Source organism: Microtus pennsylvanicus, chromosome 21, assembly GCF_037038515.1.
Source record: "Microtus pennsylvanicus isolate mMicPen1 chromosome 21, mMicPen1.hap1, whole genome shotgun sequence".
Taxonomy (NCBI): Eukaryota; Metazoa; Chordata; class Mammalia; order Rodentia; family Cricetidae; genus Microtus; species Microtus pennsylvanicus.
Genome location: NC_134599.1, coordinates 34,576,498 through 34,601,319, shown reverse-complemented (window position 1 = coordinate 34,601,319; position 24,822 = coordinate 34,576,498). Strand labels below are relative to the sequence as shown.

Genomic DNA, 24,822 nt, shown 5'->3' with positions numbered 1-24,822 from the left:
GCTTCTTGTTATGCAGAGTGGTAAACACAAGGCCAGGTGTGTCTAAAGACTGCCATCTCCATTCTGGGCCTTCCCGGGCCCAGAATCACAGAGCAATCTAGAGCCTTCCTTCAGATAGCCACACTGCTCTTTCCAAGAGAAGCTGCCAACTTCCGCACCCAGACCTCGGAGGATTTATTTGACTGACATAGTTTGGAAGAGCTGTGTATCCAAAGAATCAAGATCCTTAAACTGGCCTTAAATATCTTTTGGGAACTCACTAAGTGACAGATTGAAAGCTGTTCTGATAAACTGTTTCTCCCAAAATTATGTTTCTTATAATTTTAGTTTTAGGGGGGGTTTGTATATGATGAATGTAACTGTACTGGGGGGAGCCCCAGGACTTAGGAATGAAGGAACTAGCTCCCAACTGTCTGCTGGACAACGTTTAAGGCCTTACACCTCCCCAGAGAACATTCCACAGCCTGTCTCCTGATCTTTTCTTCCTCCAGGAATCCACCCTGACCCTTTGTTTTTAGATCATGAATGGAGTCTATGCAGACTGAAACCTTCAGTGAGGACTTGCTGATTCTCTGAGTTTGACTGATCCCAAATCCCATTCATGAATCAATGAGCAGAAGGCGCTTAGCTGTGAGCCAGCACCTATGAAAGCTAGAAAGTTCCAGCCTCAGCCTCGTGTCTGCATTGATTTAAAAAGAAAGAAACCCAACAGCCTAGGAGTGAGCCACTTAGTACAGCTCACAGAATCAAACCGAGACTCCGGTTAGTACTGAACTGAGATCAAGAACCCAGGGCCAGGAGTTCTCCAGGAAAGCAGAGAGAGCCAGCCCCTTAGAAAGTGTTTCTGAGCACCTGTGAGCAAAGATGAGCAGACCAGAGCGGAAACTGTGTGTCTCAAAGGGCCACACTACAGCTTCTATGACAAGATTTTTGTTTTTGTTTTGTTTTGTTTCTTTGTTTGGTTTTTCTTTTAAATTTGGTTTTGATTGGGAGAGTCGTGGGGGAGATAAGTGGGATGTGAAATCCACAAAGAATCAATAAAAGTTTAAAAAGAAAGTAATAATGAAACCCAGGTATGTTGGGTAATCTCAGGATTTGAGAAGGAGTATTACAGGTTTGAGGCCAGCCTGGGCTACTCTGTAAGATCCTATCTCAGGGAAGGAGGGAGAGAAAGAAAAGGCTATATTGACAGCCCCTTCGTCATAAAGAACCAATCATTCTATACAGCTTAGAATTTCTCACCAGCACAGACAAGACATTAAATAAACTCATGGTTGGTTCCTAGCCTGTGCACTCTGGGAGCCAGCTGGGCTAGGCCTTTGGATAGAAAGCAGTGATCCAAGCCAGGCCTTGACTCCCAGAACTCAGGGTTGCAGAGTGAGATGTGAGTTCAAGGCCAGCCTGGTCTACAAGAGTTAGTTCCAGGACAGGCACGAAAGATACAAGATACACAGAGAAACCCTGTCTCAAAACCAACCAAACAAACAAACAAACAACTTAAGAAAGCAAGCAAGCAGTGATCCAGGTGAGAGGTTGGGCATCACTGCAAAGACCAAACAAACAAACAAACACTTAAGAAAGCAAGCAAGCAGTGATCCAGGTGAGAGGTTGGGCATCACTGCAAAGGGAGGAGGCTATAATTCTACAAAGCTCTGTAAGCCCGAGTGAAGATTACAGCACTCTGTACCAACAGCAGAGGTAAGCCAACAAACACGGGCTTTTGCAGCACGCAGGGTGGTGAGAAAACCTCGCAGGTGTGGTTTCCCTGCCTCTGTTATTCAGGTTGGATGAGCACACGCCCCGTGGTAGTGACAGGCGAGAGGTGAGAAGGAGGATGTCTTGATGGGCTGTCTGTCCAGACCAGCGATAGGTGCTCGAGTTTGGAGAGGATCTTGGCAGTCACTGGGCGCCACTGCTACCTACAGCTATGGCTCTGTTTGGTTTTGAAAGATTTTATTGTACTTTTATCTCTGTGTTTGTGTGCACATTTGTGCAAGTGCCCACAGAGGCCAGAAGAGGCCACTTGATCTCCTGGAGCTGGAGCTACAGGCAGCTGTGAGCCACTGGACGTGGGAACTGGGAGGCACACTCAGATCCTCTGGGGGAGCAGCCTGTGCTCTTAACCACTGGGATATCTCTCCAGCCCCAAAGTTTTAGTTCTTCTGAAGATCCCCATGCATGCCTTTTTTGGGATGAACCAAGTGCCTTCTGTCTGTATGATCCTCATACCCACTGGCCCTGGCTAGATACCCACAGAGTTTAGTATAATAATGGAGCTTTAAAATCTTCTCCACCAAACTTTGCTGGCCCAGTCTCATTGCCACAGGTCCATTCATTTCATGACTCCTATAATAATAGTCTTTAGTGGTGATCCTAAGGGCCATGTCTCCTGACACTCACCCAGCCAAGGTAGGCCTGAACCTTGCATTCACCAGTAAAATAGGGGCAGAGGTAATGATGGCCCGGTTTCTGGACTTAGTCCTGGGAAGGTCTGTCCACTTCTACTATTGCAGTTTGCAGGGGAAAGAGGAGTACACGGTCCTGAGCTGCCATGGAAGACAGCTATTCTAGAGCCCCCTTACGAAGCAGGCTACTGCGACACTCCACAGAGTAAGCTGTGGTCACTTGTGCCCTAGCTACAAGCCACAGGTGAGCCATTTTGATCACTCCAGCCTAGTCCAGCCTCTCATGACTGCAACCCAGCTGATGTCATATAAAGCAAGAGACCCGCCCACAGAACCCACAGGAACTTGGGAGATTGCTCAAGCCTGTGCTTTGGTTGGTTTGATACATAACAAAAGACATCTGTAGCATTTCCCATAAATAACCTGGCATGGATGAAGTTATTGGTTTGGGTGGCGTCACATGGCAGAGATAATTGATCTCAGGTGATGAAATCTCCTAGCAATGGCACCCTGACCTGAAGGATTACCCTGGTAGTATGACATCAGGTGTCATATATGGCCACCAAGAGCTTTTCTGAGTCCTGGGTCATATAATCTCAACTCTGCCTATCCACCCAAGAGCTAGTCCAACTGGAACTTACGGATATCAGTTTTCCCGGTACCAGAGCATAATCCATCTGGCCTATACGTGTAGGTTTGGGGGCGGGGATCACGAGAAGAACATAAACATAGAAGAACACTTTACCATTTTTGAGAGTCAGGTTCTCACGGATCTCCTCGTGGTCACAAGGATGAGTGAAGTCAAAGATACTGTGTCCTGTTAGTTCTACCTGTTTTAAAAGCAAGGTCAGAATTAGTCACTCCTAACAATGAGGTCGGATTCCAAGAAGGAAGCTGGGATAAGGTCTAGATTTGGAGGCAGGGAGAAAATTGAATTGAATGGTCACTGACCGTCTCTGGCCAATGTTAGGTCCATGAACTTACAGATGTACCAGATCACTATTGCTGGTGACAGGGACTTGATTCATAAGGGTCACCATGTTAGTCTAGCTATAATAGATCAGCTAGGATGGCCACAGGCAATGTCAAGCCTCATGCCCTTGGGAACATGCTCCTAAGGCTTGTGGCCCAAGAACTGTAACCATCAGGACGGGCACGTGAAAGGAGAACTCAAGAGAGATGGTGGCCAGGACCACCCATTAGCTTCTATCCCCCCCACATGAAGACATTGATCCCTTTTGAATGGGGCAGAGGAGGGTGTCACCTGGGTAAGTCCCATGAACTTGCTGATATTTTCCGACAGGAAGATCATATCACCGTCTTGGGTCACCACGGCAATGAAACCCTCCAAGGCCTTCAGGTACAAGTTATCCATCTGCTGGTCAGCCTCAGCTTCAGACTCATTCTCAGAACAGACTGGAAAGAGAGGGACAGACAACGTGCATGAGTGTGGTGTTCAAACAGACACGACTGAAGGGGTAGAGGGCTGCCAGGCATGGCTCCGGGGTACAGGATGGACTTCTTGGGAAATGCATACTGCCAACTAAGTGTCTGTCACATGCCCGATGAGTGGGCACTAGATGAAACACACAGAACACACTGATAGTGATTTGGGGGTAGCGTGGTTATTGTGGTAATGGTACTTGCGGTATCAGTAGTCACGGTGGTGCTAGAGACTAAAGATATTTTAGCTACTAATATATGTGGAGCAATAACGGCAGGCAGACACTGCACTGAACATAGGCATCACAATGATTCATGACATAGGAACCATTCCTATTCTCATTTTACAGAGCTAGACTTGCAAGAGTTAAGCTGTTTGCCAAAGGTTGTGAAGTCTAGGAAGTTAGCAAGCCCCAGGGGCTCTAGGCAGTGGTTATGTTCAACCCTCTTGTAGGCTTTGGAGTCAAATATTGCTTCTATTCCTAGATATGTCTCCCACGAGGTGATGACTCTGGGTAACAACTGTTTGAACACCAGTGTCCTCATCAGCAAAACTGGAATAGTTGTTTCCATCTTCTTGGTATCAACAACTGTGAACTCTTTACTCCATCGGCTCCCTCTAAGACATTGCCACGACCCTCAAATTGTTCAGAGCCAAGGTGGAGAATTCACAGTACATACCTCCCAATGCTAAATAAACACTTGCACGTGATACAGTGGGGCACCCAAGTCGGGGTACAGAGAGCAAGTGCTGTGGGGCTCAGTGGAGGAGAGTTAGTTTGCGGTGGTCAGAGGTGTGCCTTCCAAAGAAGCAGGGTTGAGAAGGCTCAGGAGACAGAGTTCACATTAGGATGGAAAGAGAGGCTTGTCAGTCTGGATGAGATTGGGCTGCTGTTCCAAAATGCATGGGTCAGGCTTCCTCCCAGTACTGAGAGCGCCCACCTGGAGGCAGAAGGTGCATCTCCCAGTATTACAGACTGTGCAAGTAAAGAAAGCCAGTGTTCTGAAGGGACCCCACTCTTCCCGCCCAAGGGGCACAGAGGTGGCATCTCAGTGAACAGCATGCAGAATAATTGAAAGAAACTACACCCTACCCAGGATGAAGCTAGAGGGGTCTACTCGCGGCTTCCTTCATAATCCAGGGGAGCTGAGAATGTGCTTTTCTCTTCTTCCTCTTGTTTTTTTTTAAATCATTTTCAGAAGGTGTCAATCAAAGTTGTTGCTCCACCAACCACATGCTGCAGACTGTCTGGACTCCAGGTTAATTACTAGCCCATGTGTGGAGAAAACCAGCCACTCTGGGCAGGGTACCTGACCTAGGAAGTGGGCATAGATGGGCAAGCTGCATTTGGGTTACACTAACTTGATGACCACTTTTCTCCAGACAAGCAGAGACAGCCCTGAAGCCCAGTAACAAGCGATTTGCTCTTCTGTTTCTCTGATCCCAGTGGTAGCACTGACTTCAAAATCTGGAGTAATCCCAAGACACCCTATTTTGGTTAACTAGGCCCAGAGAAAACAACTCTGCTTAAAGTTTCCTGTCTTTAACAGGCCTAGCGAGCACAGCCAAGCGGCTTTCCATGGTGTCCAGTCTGCCTTCTTCCAGGAGGTGGCGAGCTTGGCCACAGGGGTGGGTTGACTTGTCTTTGGAGGGAAGGAGGTGCTCTGGGGCCTTGGAGAGAAACAGTCTTGAGACTGAAGTCACCAGGGCCACAGGATCAAGGACACCAGCAGACCCTGCCCCTTCCCTGGAACACGGGGCAGCCAGGCCTGGGCGTGGCCTCTTCCTCCAATGGAACTATTTGCTCTTGCGGCACCTGCTTATCCTCTTGAGAGTCTCTGAAGGAACTTAGCCAAGTCACTCCCAGCCTGGAGGAGGAAGGCAGACATCCCCGCTCTCGCGCCCTGAGCCTCATGTCAGATCTTGGCCGAAAACTGCTGTCCTTACCACAGAACACATCAAGGCTTTCCTAGATACTACTGGGCATGTGCTAGGCACAGGGAAAGAGGTGCTCGTGGTGCAGTTACTGCGAGTTTATTCTCTGTCTGTTCTGGGCCGGAGGAAATGCCTCCCTTTACACACTCCGTGCTGTTCTGCAGAGCAATGGGGGTACCGTAAGGATGCCAGTAACCCCACCCCTTCAGGATCAATAGACTTCCAGGGAAGCCATCTGCTGAAAGGAGTCTAAACCCCTCTTGGGGACAATGATGGAGAGTAAGCCATTGGTACAAAATAAAGTAGGTGCTCACTTTCATTATCTTGGGTTCCACCTCCTGGTCACTTGCTTCCCAAGACCTGCCAGGGTTCAAACCTCAAAGAAGGACGGTGGTATATAGACCAGCCGCCTTCATGGAGAAGGAGCACGGTCATCTAGGGAGCACGACAAGATTCTTTAATGCTCTAAAAATAGCCCTGGTAAACAGGCTTTGATGACTCCCCCAGCCAGGATATGCGCGGCTGAGGAGGCTCTGGAGCACCTTTTCCGGAGCACTGTTCATTTCCTTCAAGGCAGCACCAGCCATGTTGGTGGGTGGCACCCCAGGAGCTGGCTGTCTCGGGGAAACTGGCCGGTGGCAGAGCAGGCAGCTTCTGACTGGGTCTCTGAAGCCCAACTGTGCCAGCAGTGATGCTGTCCAGGATGCTGGCTATGGTCTTACTCCACCAGTGTTATTTGTCTCTCCGCACTTCCTTCTTCCATAAACTCCGGGACAGCTCGACCTGTTCCTAACAAGGTCAGCTACAGGCTTCCTGCTCCAGGAGGGCTTGGTGCTCAGTCATCTCTGCAGGGTCGTTCCTTTCAAAAGAGTTCGCCTAGGCAGTTCCCCTCCCAGCACTGCCACAGAGCCCACGCCTCCCAGGTACACTGACAGCAAATCCAGTCCACACAAGCCACAGGAACTGAGTGCGAGCCGCTTACTACATGGTATCTTATACCCGACTGTGGGCAGGCTTGGGCTAGCTCAGACTTTTGGCAGGGGACTAGATCTTACCCGATCTTGCTGGACTCCCAGTGTACCCCCAGAAGTCCACCATTGGAGAGTTTTATCTTGTTCTTTCCATATCTGTTCACCCCATCTTCCCTCTTCATGTGAGCCTCCATAAAATGCTAACGGGGCTACATCAGCTGATACCCACTGATTAATCAGGCTGATTGCTTTAAGAGAATATTGTGAACAGGATTGGCATTTCTTGAAGGAGCTGCTGGCTGTCTCAGTCAGTAACAACCTGGCAAGAATCAGCTCTCTGGCTCTCTTCCAAACAGGACAGAAAAGGCCTTGCTTTGGAGTATAGGTGGAGCAAGGGAGGGGGACAGTAAAATAATTGGGAATTAGGTCTGACCATGAGACACAGAGGACACGGAAACCATTTCTACTGCCATAGTTTTGTCTCCCTTGTCCCATGTTTCCAGCGGAAAGGTCATGCTGAAAACTTTAAAATCACATCTCCTGTGTTTTAATGTCTTCCCTGACATCACCTCCTGCGAAGACTATGTGCCCTCACTAGGCAAACGCCAGGAATCCAAAATAAACCTGACATTTATCTCTAGAAACCCAGCTTTGAGTTGATCTCCAACTCTATTATAAAGAGAATTTGAATTTCACCAGGCGTGAATCTGGGAAAAGGGCTCACAGCGGTTTTAAGAGTAAAAGCCCATTGCACATTTACTGTGGTCTAAAGCTCTCCTTCAGGCCCAGAGTGCAGGGCTTGTCTTGAAAGAGCATTTAAGACCATCAAGTAATGTTTCCACTCATGTTCCCGCCAGAATGTGCTCTGTCCTCAGCCCAGCATGGGAGAGAGCATCATAAAGCTATTGTTCCAGTTTGCTTCCTGCGATACGGATCTCAACTGCGGCCCCGACTCACAGCCTGGATCTCTCAGTGTCAAGGCTTCCTCTCCAACATTCCCACACACAACAGCCTACTGTGAAAATCAAAGGGAAGTGTGTTACTAAGTAAAGAAGAAATGCTAATGCCAAACCTGGTAGTTTTTAGCCGTTTGAACTCTGAGGTATACAACCTCAACTTACTGAGATAATGAGTTTGCAGTTTGACTTGGGAAAGTATATGTAATGTCCAAGGACATTAGCTTCACCCTGGTTTTTCTTTTACCTTTCTCCAAAAGATCAACACTTTTTTTTTCTTGCAATTATTACTAAGCTATAATGTGTACAGCAGGCGAGAGATGAGGGTCTTTCATATCATCTAACAGTGGTGCAAGTGAATATCATTCCCTCCAAGTTATAAAGAAACTAAAGCCCAGAGATGACAGCCACACTCCAAATGCAAAAGGATATCTGCTCGAACATCCTGCAATCTTTTAGAAAAATGTAGAAAAAAAAACAAAGCGAAATATAAAATCCTGACTCAGGGTTGACAAAATGGTTCAGCAGTGTGAGTTAGATTCCTAGAATCCATGGTGGGGAGAGAGAGCCAACTTCCAAAAGTTATCTTCACACACACACACACACACACACACACACACACACACACAAATAAGTTAAATTTTAAAACAATCATTTAGCTGGGCATGGCAGTGCACGCCTTTGATTCCAGCACTCAGTAGGCAGAGACAGTTCAAGGCCAGGCCAGTCCACAAAGTGAGTTCCAGAGCAACCCGAACTACACAAGAAAAACAAAAACCCAAACAAAACAATACTTTCAAATGACAAGACAAAGAAGGCCCCAGGGAAGTGGTGAAATATATAAAGACACTCGCTCACAAGCATGAAGGTTGGCGTTTGAATCCCCGGTGTTCATGCAAAAGCTGAGCTTGGCTGTGTGCCTACAACCCCAGAGCTGAGGGGCAGATGTAGGGAGACCTGAGAGTGTACTGGCCAGCTAGCCGAGCCAAAAGAGTAAGCTTTGGGTTGAATGAGCGATGCTGACTCAGAGTGAGGAGGTGGAAGCCATAGAGCGAGACCCTATAGCATCCTCCTCCGTCCACTGCAAAAGTGTGTGTGTATATACTAAAACAAATGGGAGGGTAGGGGAGGAAAAAAGGTTGTTTTGCATTCTACTTCTGAAAACAGTTTCTGCAACTGGTCCAGAGAATGCCCGGTAGGAGCCTTTGAGAAATGGAAGAGGAAAGGGAGAGCTAAGTCATCACTTCCTTCCCTGAGTGTGCTCATTATGAGAACTTCTCCTTCAAGGACACCAGGACCAGATGACCAAAAGTAGAAACCTTTTTTTAAAAAAAAATCATTTTCTGACTTCTCTTTCTTCGGGACAGAGAGCCCTGGAACCGATGTGCCGAGAGCTCTGATCTGTCCATGCTCGGGCTGTCTAGAGGGTAGGCAGTCCTTGTCAACACTCAGAGCTCCTGAGCTGGGATGTGTGGTATCTGGCGTTGCATCTGCGGCTTCACGGAGCACACGGAGTGTAGGAGGGGTTGCACCAGGCCATGTGAAGACAGATCTGCTCAGAAGATCCAACGCTACCCGAGACCTCAGCAAGTCAACCCCACAACCGGTGAGGAAGACACCCAGGCATCTGTGTGGGCGAGCATAGACAATGTGTTCCTGCTACAAGAGCAAGGCACAGACAGCTCTGAGAACCTCCTGTCCACCGCTGCTTGTGGCTAGTCCTGGCCAGTCTCCAGCTGCTTCCCTTGGACACTGGCTCCCTGGCCCTCATCAACATCTTTGCCTGGCGAATCCTACAAATCACCTCTGTCTCTCTCACGTCTCCAACAGGACAAACCTCTGTATAAGAAGGGCACGTTCATGGCCTGGGACGGATTCTCCAGCAGTCTGCCTTTTATTTGGCAGTCCAGGCTTTACAGGGTCTTAACCCGCGCTTCCCTCTGCCATTTGCATCAGCAACTGTGTGCTCACTACTGCCCTGCGGTCTGCCCTTGCTTTCCCCCCAGGATCCGCTTGCTTCTGAGACAGCACAGTGGCCCTGACCTTGCTGCACAGGTTTAGCCTCCAGCCTCTGGGTCCTCTGAGTCGTCATTCTCTCCTCCATCCTCCAAAGGTCTTTCCCACATATCCTTCCTGTACACAGGGCCCAGAATAGCACCGACCAGTCTGACTTCCCTGCTTTACACGGGATCCTCTCTGTGCGGGGGGGATCTTTCCTAAAAATAGCTTTGTCGTTACAGGATGGCAGAAGGAGTCCGTCTCCAGAGTGCCACACTCACTTTGGAAAACTGAAGATAAACCAGAGATTCTCCGTTCCTCCTTTGCTCATTCCTGCCCACGGACACCGCTACCTGCCGCCCAGTTTCCTTACAGGACTGATAAACTCAACAAGATTGCACATAGGATCTGAAAGTGGAAATCCCAGGCTGCCTCTTCCTGGTGGGGCCTAACAGGAAATGGTTTTTGAAGAATGTGACTCCGGGAAAGGGAAAAAAAATATTTTTTATGGACTGTTGTCAGAGAGAGTCTAGGGAAAGGAGACTATATCGGCTGGCAGAGGATAAGTGATGCCTGAGACTGTCATCAACCAAGGGGCTATCCTAGCAGGAAAGATTGAAGCTAAGCCACTGTCTCCATTAGTTCCTATACCCCCCCACACACACCCTGTGCAGTAGGCACGAATAATTCCAGGTTAGAAGCAAAGAAACCAAGGTTCCAAGAGACCGCAAGGTACATCCTCGCAGATGTCCCGGAGACGTGGCTGGAAAACAAGAGCGAAAGGCTTCCCGCAGAGGGCACAGGGCTCACAGCCAGACGGAGCAGAGCTGGGCCTCTAAGCTGTGTGTTGTCTGCTCTCATACTCCTGCTTGGGCCTCTCCCTGACCTCTTTCTGTGGGTGTACTCAGAATACGACCACTGACAGAGAGCGGATGGCTGAAACGAAGAAACAGGGCGACCAGACGGCTCAGCAGGTAGAGGCACTTGCTGCCAAGCCTGACAATCTGGGGTGTAAGTCCCGGCACCCGGAGATGGAAGAGCAGAACAGAATGGGCTCCCAGAAGTTCTCCTTTGACCCCACATACACCAACACACACGAACTCACACCCAGATAAAGTGATGTAAACTAAAGGCCCATCGTTGGCCTTTATGGGGGCACACTGGCAGAGTAATATGCCTGTGCGTAAGGTCTAGGGACGTGGCAGCCTCGGGCAGGACCTGCCAGCCTCACCTGAGGACAGGAGCTTGTGTGTTCGCAGGAAGCTGATGGCAAGACGCATGATGGAGGCTTTGTCCAGGTGGGAGCTCACACTGTGAGGCAGGGGCAGCTCATGGGCCAGCTCATAGAAGACCTCTGTCTCCTTGCTGCGCCGGCACCTTGCAGCATCTCGGGATTTCTCCTTCCTCAGCTCTGAGCTGCTCCTAGATGAAGAAACAAGGGGTTAGTCCCCGGAACATCCCTGCCAGCCCATCACACTCCTGGCGGAGTCAGACTTATGCCCCTCTTCACACTCCTATCCGGGTCACACTTATGCCCCAGCACTGTAAAGTCAGTGCTCCCCCTGACCCATTCTGGAATGGCAGACACACTGCTTTTTGCTATTGGCTCTGCACTGGTGTGTGCTGGTATCTTCTCAAACAGCTTCCTTCTCCTACATTCCTATGGGGGCCGGAACTGGGCTTCATGTTGGTAGGGTTTCAGTGAAGACTTTTTGATTAAATTAATGAACAGACCTTGGGGACAGGGTCAAAATCCAATGATGGGAAGGGAAGGATGAAGAAACCGTGGTCAACGGCACACATGGTGTTGGCAAAAGCCCTGGAGAACAAGGTTCTCTTTTTCCGGGCAAGATGCAGTCCATAAAAATGAAGCCCGGTCCTGGAACTCAATCCTGTTTCAGATCTGAGAGGGATGTCATAGCAGAAACTGAAAAATCCAGTGAATCCCAAGGAGAGCAAGAGGCAGACACACCTCAGTTCACACTGCCAAAGTGTGTGCCTACCAGGAGATCACGGGGTGGACACACCTCAGTTCACACTGCCAAAGTGTATACAAACCTTGCTGGCCTGTGCTACCAAATTGACTCTTGCTCATTTTCCTCTCTGTTGCAGGATGGGAGAAGGAAGAGGCACTTTTACTCAAACCCCCCACTTTCAGGAGGTTCTGAAGATACAGAGTCCATGCCAAGTACTAACACAGGCAAGTCAGAACATCTGGGCCAGAATTCTTAATTCTCTGCTTGCTAACTCCACACTTTAGCTAGGAAGGTGCTTAGCATCCCCTCATTGGTACCCACTTCACAGTTATTATGAGGAATTAAGGTGGTCATTTATGTGAAACCTTTAGCACCAGGCACATCCCACCATAAGCAATCAACATTAGCTTAATAGTTAAAAAAAAAGACAATCCCTCCATGAAAAGACAACCTATCAACAGCATAGGGCAACTGTGTCCTCAGAAAAATGCATGCACCACACGGAACACTTTCTGTTTTATTATGCAGAAAAATAGCTAGAAATACGGTAAATAATAAACATCCTTACAATGGTCACAGCATCACAGTTACACTGTTTGCTAGAGTTCCGCTGTGATTTTAGACAGTGCCGTTAGCATCTTTAAACTTCACAGCTTGCTGCAAGAGTAGACATGACTAGCATCCCAGATTTTCAGAAGAGAAACAGGCTCACAGAGGCTAAATAATTCACCTGTGGCTGCCAGCTGATAAATAGAGAACTGAACTCTGCCCTGGGCAAGGCAACCCCAGAATCCAACCACTTAGTCATTAGGGATTGTTAAGAGCTGCCTAGTAATAGAGTTAGGGAGCTCCCCTCCCCCAGCCCTGGCCTACTGAGTAATTATCTGTGTTTTCTTGTGTTTCTATAAATAACATATATTACTTGTGTAATAAAGAGATAAGTTTGTTTTTATTTCTGTAGAAGATGTTCAATGTGTTTTGTGGCTCTCAAGGCTTGATCTAATCAGCTCCAGGCCGGCTCGTTCTACCTTACCTTTTGAGGTTGCCAAACCCAGGGGCTGCTTTCCTTTCTTTTTTTTTTTTTTTTTGGCTTTGAACCTCTAGTTATCTGAACAGAAAATCACTATTTGGGGATTCCTGGAATGTTGGCGTGCCTTTCACCCCTTTACGGATTTGAGGCAGAAGCCCTGCTTTGACTTTACAGCATACCTCATTGGCAGACACAGATCCCTGGATGGATGGATTACCCACTGGATTCCAGACTGCAGGAAGAACCATACAACACTCTGAGGGCCAAGCAGAACCCTGTGCGAAATTGTGAAGTGAGGGAATTGGGCTTTCTTGTCCTCTCTGCCCTTTCTGTTTTCCTCGTCTATCCTTTCTTCCTCCACTCTCCCTGACTTTCAGCTCTTAGGAATCCCACCGCCGTACCCATCCGTCTCACCCTCTAGCAACCTGTCCTTGGGGAGATTTTGCATCTTCATTCTGAATTCATCGGGGTGGGATGTGTTGAGGGCGCACAAGCTTTTAGGCGTGGGAAAGGCAGGAGGTTACAGCTCTGGCTCATGAGAACCAGGTAGGAGATGCTGAATTCTGCTCCAGCACTAGGCCCTCACACTTCCTGATGACTGCAGGGTCAACACATGACCTAGTCATCGGGAACATCTAAAGCAGCCATGCTGGGTGGAGCAATCATCACAGGCCGTCTATTACAGCAGCACCTTCATAGGCAAAGCCCCTGGCATGTCAGGACTCCTGTGTTAGAGAAGGAGAGCCTCCATGGTGGAGGAACAGCCATGGGGAAGGGGGAGGCTACCCAGAGGCAGATTCTGTTTGGCATCTGAGATTTGAGCTGGGCCACATTCCTTCAACCACACGAACACTGTTCGGCCACTGCACAGCGAACTGTCCATACCACCCCATTACACCCTTCTTCCTGACGCAGCTCAGCAGACACTGTGCAGTTTACAGATAGGAAAACTGAGGCTCAGATTATATATACCATTTTCCCAAGGCCTTGAAGCCAGAACCTACATAAACCCTAGGAGGGTTTCCAGTTATCCTTGCAGCCGTGTGAGGAGAGCAGGCAGGTGGGACCCATGTCCCCATTTTAGAGACCTGGAAACTGAGAACCAACCAGGTTATGTGACTTGCCTAGAGCCATTATCTAATTAGTGGCAGAGCCAGGAATAAATCCTTAACCCCCAGACTCCCAGCACTCTTTTCAGTGTTCATCTGTAGGGGCCAGTACCTCTCCTAAGCAAAAGAGAAGAAACTTCCACATATTAACCATTCAGAAGAAAGCTGAGAACCTGCAGCAGACCCCTGGTTTAGAGAGGTGTGCACTGCATTTTAGCTACCTTGTTTCTACGGTCGTGCCCTCTAGAACTAGCTTGGTTTTAATTAGATTCCATGGTTAACATAGTCCAGAGATGTCTAATGCTGGCTCTCAGGAAAATAGACAAAAATCTGCAACACTCAAATCATTTAATTAGCAACCCTGAAGAACAGAATAATCAACATGAAGGTACAAGTAACAGAAGCCCGAGCTTGTGCATTGGCCACAAAGCAGACTACCCATCTGACTTTGGAGAAGAAAATGCATTCTCTGGGCTCTGCTCCCTTCAAAACAGGAAGAAGACTCCACGTCTTGTCAGGATAAAATAGGATAAGTCAGCACGCTCTAGAAGGCTCTCTGGCCATGAAAACTGTCATGGCAGAATGAAGATCCATTGTCTGGCTACCAGGAGCATCGGCTGCATTTGGACTCTGCCATAACACCTAGCAGGCTGTCTGGGGGTACAGGGCTGTGTCACACAAGCTGATCCTGGCCAGTTCTGCATGTCACATTGGGGCATCTTGCTAGGCCGACACAGGGTTTCTTCCTGAAACACGTTTCTTCCAAGATGGGCCCTGCAGTGATCAAGTTTTGTTTTTGTTTATTGTGTCACAATCCTAAAACAGACATGTTTGAATCCACTGGCCTCTCTTTAAAAGTTCTCAGATCCTAAATGTTTAGATAATTAGAAGTGAGATTTAGTAGTGTCTCATACCACATTGGTTTTTTTTGGGGGGGGGGCAAAGTCTCTCCTCCCCATCCTAGGTGGCTCTCCTGTTCCCATGAAGAGGCCTTGTGGTACATGTTTTGTATGAAAGACACTCTGCCTCCTGTCCTTACACACACCGAGAGCTACCTGCTAGGAGGCGCTTCTGATTTGCTGGGGCTTTTCTGCCCCTTCCACATCCATGTATAGGCAGTCGCTCTCCCCGGAGGAAGCACACATGATTATGAAAATGTTAATCTCACGTCACTGAAGCAATTTCAGGACTAAGCAGCGGACTGGAAGTAAAACAAAATTGAGTGCACTGAAGCATTGATTCATCAATCGCTAGGTACAGGTACAACCATTCCTTTGCTAGTGGTCGGCTGGCTTTAGGACCTCACAGCCATCAAAGTCCTCAGATGCTCAAGTCCTTAAGGAGTGTAGTGTTTGCATGGAACCTACACAATCCTCTTACATACTTTAAACCAGTTATAATGTTTCCTACAATGTGAGCACTATATAAGTAGTTACTATACTGTATTATTGACGGGGGGGGGGTGGTGATAAGAAAAAAAGACTGTACATATTCAGCACATACATAATTTCTCTCTGAATATTCTAGATGTGGTTAGTTAAATAAAAGGATATGGAACCATGGAATATAAAGTGATGATCTTAGACACTGCCATTCAACCAAGCAAAACAACCTTTGGCCAGAGCACTCGATGTTGTAAGTGTGACGTTTATCCACAGTGGCCTACTCCTGGCCCAGATGAGCCTTATTTCTGACCTCCAAGGGACCAAAGCCTGAGGGGAAGTCTAGCCATTTCCAGCGCCACCAAGGAAGTTGGTTGCTCGGTTAGCTTTACCGTGACTACAGTCATCAGGTATCTAAGCCATATGTCTATTACCCTATAAGGTCAAGTAGCCGAGGAGTCAAGTGTGGGTCAGGGAGGAAGATGGATGGAGGCTCATTAAAACAGCTTGGATCGATCTGTTGTTCTGACCCAAAGTTCCAAACTAAAAAGCTGAATCACAGGGGATGTGAACGCAAGAAATAGGGGCAGATGAAATTGGGAAGGAGGTGGACACTTGCGTGAGTCTGTCCAAAATCTGCCTGGAGGGAGAAACATGGGCCCTCGAGGACCCGACACTGAGCTTGGCACTGCACGGACGTCATACACAGCCGTACCGGCAGGCAAAACATCCATATACATAGAAAGAAAGAAGTAAATATTTTTTTTTAAAAGAAAATACCAAGTTCAGGTCCCAGAGAGGATCAAGAGTCACTGGACCCTGAGTTTAGCAGTTAATTGCTTCACGGATGAAATCAGAGCAGAAACAAAGCTTTTGGGTTCTCTGTCTTGGCTCTTCACTGGAAGAACTTTAAAAATGGATCCTGGGGCCCTGGCTCTAGAGATTTGGATTTGATGTGTCTGTGGTACAAGCATGGCATCATGCCCCTGCCTCTGCAGTTCTTATGTAGCTAGGACCAAGGACCACTGTTACAAAGTTGACAATTTTAAAGGCCCCTTTTGTTGACTTTTGTGCACATTATATATGTAATCTGGAGTTATGAATGTCTTGAAAATATAAACACTTTACCCTTTCTCAGACATTTAGGAGGAAAAACTTTTTTTTATGGAGTTCTGGAGTCCAGTGCTTTTTCTAAATGGTTCCATTTGATCCATATTACATTGAGATTATTGTTATTGATGTCAGTTTGGCAAAACAGTCATTTTCAATGTTACCTTGTATCAGAATCACCTGGAGTTCTTGTTGATACAGGTATCCGGGCCCATTATCATACATCACAGGGGTCTACATCTGAGACCTAGCCACATGCTTCCTCTACCTTACATGGTGTCCATAATCATCAATCTGAAGACACTATCATAAGCTAAACAGATATTATCTGGTGGCTGATGAGGCCATCGATCTACTAGGTGTTATAGCTATAGAAAGAGATCAAAATAATGACATAGAGATTGGGACTGTCACATGAAAGGTGGTGGCCACTGCAAGAGTCACTTCAGGAGAAGGCTAGGGCTTATTCTGGTGAGGTGGCCACTGCTCTAAGTATTTTGGAAGGTCATCTTGGAATTAATGTTGGAGCCACACAGAATATCAGTTACAACATTTAATAGTGTTGACGTCATTCTAAACCCCTGGCTATCTTCCCCTACTTATCCACCCTTTTAGTCACCAGACCAGGCTGTGAAAAGCTCATAATTCTTGGAAAGAATAAAATGTGCTCTCAACTGATAAGGTTTTGCCCAACTGGAGGTACTCAAAAGAACACGACGACTCACAAGAATTTCTCAGAGAGTAATTTTAAGGCTAGCAAGAATGTGTCCTGTGGAGACTGTGTTTTGATGGTCCACTTCCTGGGAGCATTCTGACATTTGTCCAGAGGTCAGTCAGGAGCATCTCTTCCAAAGGGAGGGAAAAGCCATCGGTCAAAACGGAGAATGCCAAGCTATGAACTCAGGAAGAACTGAGACTCGAGCAAACAGAAGAGACTTTGGTGCACTCAGACGACAGACCTTCTGTGAAGAGAGACATGGGTGCACTCAGACAACAGACCTTCTGTGAAGAGGACTAGCAACAGAAAGTGGCACGGAGGAGTGAGGAACGGCTGCACAGGGCTAAAAGGAGGGTGCAGTTTTCACGGCCCTGTCTCTGAAGGAAAAGTCCAGATAATTGTCTTCCAGCCCAACCTCCTCTCTCGTGAGGAGTTTAGCTCCCAGCTGCCTGACCCTCTCTGAGGGTCAGTGTCCCTGGAGCAGCAGGCCTGGACTGCATTCAGGGCTGACAGTAATGTCTAGGGCTCACCCCACTTGGCCCTCTAATGGTCAATTCTACACAGGGCTGACTGGAGATGATTATCACCCTGGCCTCCCCTGCCTCAGGCAGCCTTGCAGAAGACAGTAGCAGATTCAATTACCGAGCAGCCCATCTGGGGAACCAGATACCCAACTTCTCCCATCACCTAGGACATGTGGAGTCCCCAGCCCTGCTGGGAAAGCTGGCCATGGACTGGAGTGACCGTGACAGGCTGTTGGTGGGCTAGTCTCGCTGCACCAAGTGCCCTGATCTGAATTTCATGTCTCCAACGTTCATGTTTAAATCCTTGCCTCCAATGTGGGGGTGGAGCCTCAGGGTGAGATTAATACCCTTATAAAGCAGGCCCAAATGGCCGCCTCAATCCTCCCATCATGTGGCCACAAAGAAGGCGCCAGTGTGCGAAGCAGAAGGCGGGTGCTTGAGCTCACCCCTTGATCTTGGCTGTCCAGCTCCCAAGCTGTAACCTCTGCTGTTTGAAAGCTCCCAGTCTATGGCTTTTGTTTTAGCTGTCTGAACAGCCTATGACACTAGGTACCCACTAACATGTTAGTGAATAATGTCACTTTACATCCGAGGCACGTGACAGCTTCTAAGCACTTCGTGTTGACTCTACAAGGACTATAGCCATCATTCGCAGAGAGAGACAGCAAAAGGAAAGAAAACCAACCGTGCTTGCTTTCTCTGTCTGGGTCCCTGTTCTCTTGGCTTCCTCTTTTCCTTAGATCTAGGCAGAAAGGTCTAAAGAGATACGACCACTGACACAGAAATGGGAGGCTGCCTTTAACCAGGTCCTGAGACGATGGCCACCTTGTGGGACACTTGTCTGTCTAGGCGCTGTTCTTTATTGGCTGCCAATACCCATTGCTATCTGGCGCCACCACTGTGCAGACTCTAGCTACGGGATTAATCGCTTTCCACAAAGCTGAGATGCTGTTGTAGCCACACCAGCAAGTATCCACAGGCAATACTTCCCACTTAATGAAGATCACTCAGCCCACCGCCTCTGATTTAATCCTCAGGTCTCAGATCACACGGCATGGAGAGGCAGCCCCCAGAGATGAAGGCTAGCATGATCAGTGCTTACCCTGTGTCAATGGAGCCCACATACCACACTGGTTTGTAATTGAGCTGTCTTCCCCAAATGCCAATAGCCAGGCCTTTCTTGTAGCCCAGAAGGCTTTACTGAGCTGGGTACATGGAGGGTATAGCTGCTAAGTATACTGAATTTGATGAGCCATTGAAAACACACCCTCTTGATGTAGAAAGGAGCAAAAGGGGACAGCAGGATCCTGCTCTAGGTTGTCACTTCAAGGGGCACACATGCCCTGGAGGGAAAGTTCTCCTTTGTTTGGAGATCTCTGTCTAAAGACAAAGAGATAAAGGAAAAAGGGGAAGGAAGGAGGGCAGGAGGAGAGGGCACGAGTGGAGACTGAGCTGCAGGGACAGAGCTGGCTGTTCTTGGCAGGTGCTCTGGACATCATGGAGAGCATTGCTTTCTCTCTGGACGACTTTCGGGCCTCTTCCCTAGGCTTGGCCAAGCCCATGCCAAAGTTGTTGCCAGATGAGCCCCGAGGCTTTCCTTCTGGTCTTCTGGGTTCTCTGTATCTTCTGTGGTGTCTTCTGTGTCCTCTGTGTCCCTCTGTGTCCTCTGGCCTTCTGTGTTCTCACAGCCTTTTCTTTAGAATCCCACAAGCACCCAACATCACAATCTGTGGTTTGGCTCCACGCGGGCAGCCTGTTCCTACAGCGCGGCTTTCAGCTGAGAACTAAAGGGCTGACAGAATCTAAACAGCAGTAGAGATGGCCCGGATGTAAGATGGACTCCCTAGCAGGAAGCAAGACTCTGCAGTGTGGAGGGCAGCTCCCTATGAGCCCTAAGATTGAGCCCTAGCCACTGATGCTATCCACAGCCTTCTGCAATGTCTCCTTTCCATCGTCTCAGCCTATCCCTGCTGTGCTGGTCCTCTGGTCACCTCCACAAGGAGTCCATTTTGTCCAGGAAGTCTGACCTCTCCACCCATCTTGCTCTAGAGATTCCACACTGCACAGTCAGCCCTGGGCTGTTCTCCTTTTTATTTTACCCCATGTAGACATGTTCTTCTGGGAAGGGCCCGCACCCTGGGTTCCTCCAAAGCACAAGCAGTACTAAACGAAGACATAAAAACCACCTCAGTGATTTCTGCTGTATAAATTGCTCAAAGTTGCTCACTGTTCTAAATCCTTCTGTAGAACTCTAATCCAGCACGTGATGAGAGCGAGATGTTTCCACCTGGGGAATAGTTATTAGTGCGAAAATGTCAAAGGTAAAAGTGTGTGTGTGTGTGCATTTGTGTGCACTTGTGTGTGTACGTGTGTCTCTTTGTGTGAGCATTTGTGGGAACATGCACGTGTGCATTTGCATGTTCACATATGTGTACATGTGTCTGTTGTGCATGCGTGTGTGTTTGTGTGCATGTGTGTATCTGCGTGTGTGCATGTGTGTGCACGTGAGCACATACACTCAGACACACAGGCACACATGCATAAACATTGGGGTGTGAACTGGACATGCTGACATGGGTCTGTGATGTCACTGCACACACAAAGCACTAGGACCCGGGTCTAGCACACTATTAGTGTCAGCAAGTCTGGGCCAGGGCGTGAAGGTCTACGTTTCTAGCATTATCCTAGCTGATATGGATGTTGCTAGTCTGACCTCACACACAGACAGAATTCCAGGGCCCTTAAGATCTCGAGGCCAAAGACACAGTGGAGTGTGTCTGCTACCCTGATGCCCCCCTTGGCCAAGGGTGCTTACGGTCTAAGGGACTGGGCCTTCTCCTCTGCCAGAGAGAACCCCACTCACTCCTCACACTTCTTTAGGAAAGTTCTCTAAGCTTGGTGGATGCCGCTCTCTTCTGATTATCGCTTCATCTCCCCTTTCTTAAAATCCCACACCCGTCTCCCCTGGCAGCATCCTAGGTGCCAGCTCCCCTGGGCACTTCTTGCCCACATTAGAGGATGCCCTGTCTGTGTGAAGGCCCTGATGCTATTAAGGACTGTGGAGGCAGAGACATACCACCTTCCACTTTCTAATGTTCTCCATAGGACCTGCGCTCTGGGCAAACTGGGTAAATATCGCTAATTGATATAAGGGCGGCTCAGATGCGCCCTTTACCCTCTCCCTCTCCCCCTCCCCACGGAAAGAGAAAGTGATCCCAGCTGTGCTGGCCTCCAGCCTCAGCCCCCAGCCACACTCCCTCCTCTCTCCCAGGGAATTGCAGCTGGGCCAGCTAGGGTTTTATTTCGCTCTCTGTAGCTCTTCTTTCCTGCAGGGAAGAGTTAAAGCCTTGGGAAGGCCGCTTCCCACTTGGAGATGTCCATTTCCTCCTGTAGCTGGAACAAGAGAACTCTATGGACAGAGGCTGAGCAGGCCAACTGCTCAGGGAGGGAACCCCCTCTGAATGAGGCTGTTCTAAGGCCGCCAAGTCAAGTTGTTCAGATGCCAGCCCCGAGGAGCAGCCCCCAGCGTCACCTCTGGAGAGCGGTATCCTCGAGCCCAGACCCAGCGGAGGATGAATGGTGAGCACCGAGCCAGAGAAAGCAGAGAGCTCTTTCATGAGCAAGCATGGAGAACCTCATCTCTTCCTAGGGTGGGGGCAGGGTGCTGCAAAGGCACAAAAGGAGGCATACCCCTCTCTCCCTGCCCCGTCTTCACCACTGAACTAAAATTAACCCTCTGATTTTACATAGAATTGCCAAAAAGACGGAGTGCTCCTCAAAAGGCAACCAGAAGGGTGGAGGAGGTAATAATAACATTAGAGAAAATATGTGCAAAGCCAAAAATAATCACTGTGTCATGAGAAAACAGAGCAGGGCTGCCTCTGGGGCCAGCAGTGGGTATATGCAGGAAGGAGGGGGCAGAAAGTCCCCTGGAAGGGCTAGACATTAGAATGTAGAAAAACGGAGACGAGGAGGGGGAGGGGAAAACTGGAAGGGGGAGGAGCCACAAGTGGGATGGACAGCTGCTGACCACAACGCCTCTCAAATACGGATTATAAGGGTCAATCCTCTCTTTACTTCAGACACTTCAATTTTAAAAAGAAGAAAATAAGTGTTTGGCCTTTCCATCAGGACCGAAGCGTGGCCACACACTCATCCAGTTCAAGGCCAGAGCTTGTGGGACTTTATGTGTTTGGAAACAAGATAAAGGGACAAACCCTGCAGGGTGTCTGTTCTCCTAAACCGCCACTTCTCCGTTCACTATTGAAAATATTCAAAGGGCTGAGGATGTAGCTCGCTCGGTAGGATGCTTGCCTAATATCCAAGGAGCCCTGAACTCCAGCACCACCTAAACTGGGCATGGCAATGCAAGTCCGGAACTCAGCACTCAGCAGGTGACGACGGGAGGAGCAGGAGTTCAAGACCATCCTCAATTATACCCCAAATTCAAGGCTAACCTGGGCTACATGAGAGCCTGCTTAAAAAAGAAAAGAAAAGGAAGAAAGTCTAAAAAGAGTGGGTCTAGAATCTGGTTCTGTTGTAGGGAGTTCTGGTTTGTGGCCTATTTATGTGGTCACATGTCTGGCATTCTGGGTCTGATTCATGGCCACAGGGCAGGCACTTGTTTTCTCCCAAATTTGTCCCTTCTTGTTCCTATGAGAATTGGCTATCTGCGCATATTTAGGAAGCTTTACTCCATTCCTTTGCAAAGAAGTCATCCGAAGCCACGGGAAATGCCAAAAGACTTTCCCTCAAGTGGTAACCCTGAGCAACCTGGGAAACCAGGCTGTCTTCCCCAGCCATAGTTTGTCCCTCCACTCGTTCCACAAACACGATTCCCTCGTCACAAAGCGGGGTCTCTGAGCAACAGAGTGACATGTGGAGATGACGCCTGTGACATCGGGGAGCTTGCAGAGGGCAGGTTTACTCCTCAGTCAACACCAGAGGGGTGTGAGAGGAGAACATCCAAAAGGCCGGAGCCATAACTGGACAGTGGAGCTGATGGAGGTTAGGCAGACAGAGGAAAGGACACAGATGCTGCCGAGGAAAGACTAGCGGCCTGGAGCCAGGGGACAGCAAGTCAGAGTGAGATGTACGTTCACTACCGAGCGAGCGATCAGAGGATGCCGTGGTGGGCGGCACAACAGCCAGCCTGGGTCCTTGTTCATTCCGTTGGCCATGCTTTTGCCACACAGGACAGTACACAGGAGAGGTTTCTTTCGACACCAAAGCCAGGAGAAATGAATCTTTGTTAGAAGCTTTTAAAAGTCTTTTTTTCGAAACAATAATGGCCGGGCTGCCACAGGCTGGCTTCTGGCTGGGTAGACAGAGACCCTGGCCAGGCATTCTTGCTGAAGAACACATCACATACCTACATTACCCGTGGGATGGAGCACAACACCTTCCCCAGGCTATACCCCTTCTCAGGCTGCATGGGTGTTTTCTTTATTTCCACAGACGTTTGCCCCTGTCTTCCAGCCACGGCCCTTTGCCCCTCACCTGTTTATTATGAATCAAGAAGAATATAATTGCCATTAGACCTCAGAGAGAACAGCTCTGGAGCCGAGTGCTCTTTCTCCCAAGTCACTCCTCAAGTACCATCTCCCTCACAGGACAGGAAGTGGGTCACACCTCCCTCGTGGGGAACATACTCAGCATGCCCTTTGAGGCCTCCTAGCCCCAACCTTGTTCTCTAGACGTGGATCCCCTGCTCTGAGCCCCAGTGCCTGTTCCAGCCACACTGCAGTGCCTTCCCAAATGCCACACCCTTCTGCCACCCAGTTAAGTCCCTGCTGTTTGGCTTTAGTTGAAAGGGTCTCCTTCCTTCTACCCTCCCAAGTTCTCTGCTTTAAGGTCCGACATAGCCTGCCACTCTGCAGAAGCTCTCTTGGCCCTCCACCTGTCCACGGAGATGCTTCCTCGCTAGCGCTGGCCTGAGCACTGAGGCTCGATTGTGTCAGTTAACTCTGAGGTACTGGCCCCTTTGTTACTCCTTATCTCGGGGTTCCCTCTGAGGGACAGCAAGCTTATGAATCATATACCTTCCCCTGACAATAATTAGCATCAGGCAGATCTTTCAGATATGGTCAGCTAGTGTGAGGGTTTAGGCAAGCCACACGCCTCCAGCCATGGGAACAGCAAGGCAGAGTTCTAATGCTTTGGTACTCTCTGGCCAAAAACAAAGGGTAAAAAGAAATAATTGTGGCTGTATTCATGGCCAGGTTATTTAGCACCCAAGGACTCTACTGTCCCCAGGAAAGGAACTGGTCCACATATCCTGGGGATATCTTCACATAGAGGTGTTTCAGTAAGCCAGCTGCCAGTCAGAGCCCACGGGCACAGGAAACAAGCCCAGACAGGGGCCACCCTCTCCCCATCCCTTTTCTAAGAACCCAAGTCCTTGAAAAACGGAACAGTCTATCCCTCAGCCCTGTCTGTTGCCCAGAGCTTTTGCTACATATGTAGGTACCCTCCGCAGAGTTATTTCTGGGGGGGGGGGAGGATGCTAGAGCTTGGCCAGGGTTCCCACCTTTTTTGGTGATGTAACACGGAGATGAGAAAATAGGACAAACCAACACCCCACAAGTGCCTAAACCCCTCCCCCCAAGATACAACACCAAAACAAGCACATATAAAACTTAGTGACAACCTCAAAATCACTAAGTAGTTTTAAGGAATAGCCAACACTTAAAATAAATTCTCTCCGTTAACCTGATTTTCTTTTAAAAAAAAGTTTACACTCCACCCCCAGCCTTCAGCTCATACCAGACCTAGACACTCGTGCCACCGAGAGGAGTTGGCGGAGCCAGCTGTTTCCCTTATCTGTCTACCTGCTAATGAAAGTCCCTGCTACTGGGGTGGTCAGCGATCTCTGCAAATCACGTTTATTAGGGATAATATCATTTGGACATCATTATCTAGCCCAGCAGTCAGAAAGAAAACAAGTTGGTATTTTTCTGTGCAACACTGTTTGTGCCTATTAATGCTGACAGGTGATGGGGAACTGGCTTCCCATGAGATGCTGGTGAAATGGGGGCAATACTCTGTCCCAGCACCAAGCCGCTGACCTCTTCCCGGAGCTACCAGTGTCTAGGTCTGTCATAGTCCCTGTATCAGGAAGAGACTGTAATGACACAGTGACCTGCCTTACTTGCTCTGCTCACTCTGTGGAAAGCAGCAGAGAGAAGCTATGAAAGTCACTAAGAACCTGCAGCCTCCATGACCCTGTGGGGGGGGGGCAACCTGAGTGGGGCGGGGCTGTGGG

At 48.8% G+C, this 24,822-nt stretch overlaps 1 protein-coding gene across 1 annotated transcript in view; it reads right to left on the bottom strand.

Annotated features, from left to right (window-relative positions):
- Epas1 (endothelial PAS domain protein 1) overlaps window positions 1-24,822 on the bottom strand; it is an 82,590-nt gene that overhangs the window by 28,394 nt on the left and 29,374 nt on the right. The window contains exons 2-4 of the mRNA XM_075955614.1: window positions 10,941-11,131; window positions 3,670-3,821; window positions 3,151-3,235 (exon numbers count right to left, since the gene is read on the bottom strand). Of these exons, the coding sequence (XP_075811729.1) occupies window positions 3,151-3,235; window positions 3,670-3,821; window positions 10,941-11,131 (428 nt within the window). The remainder of the gene's footprint in view (window positions 1-3,150; window positions 3,236-3,669; window positions 3,822-10,940; window positions 11,132-24,822) is intronic.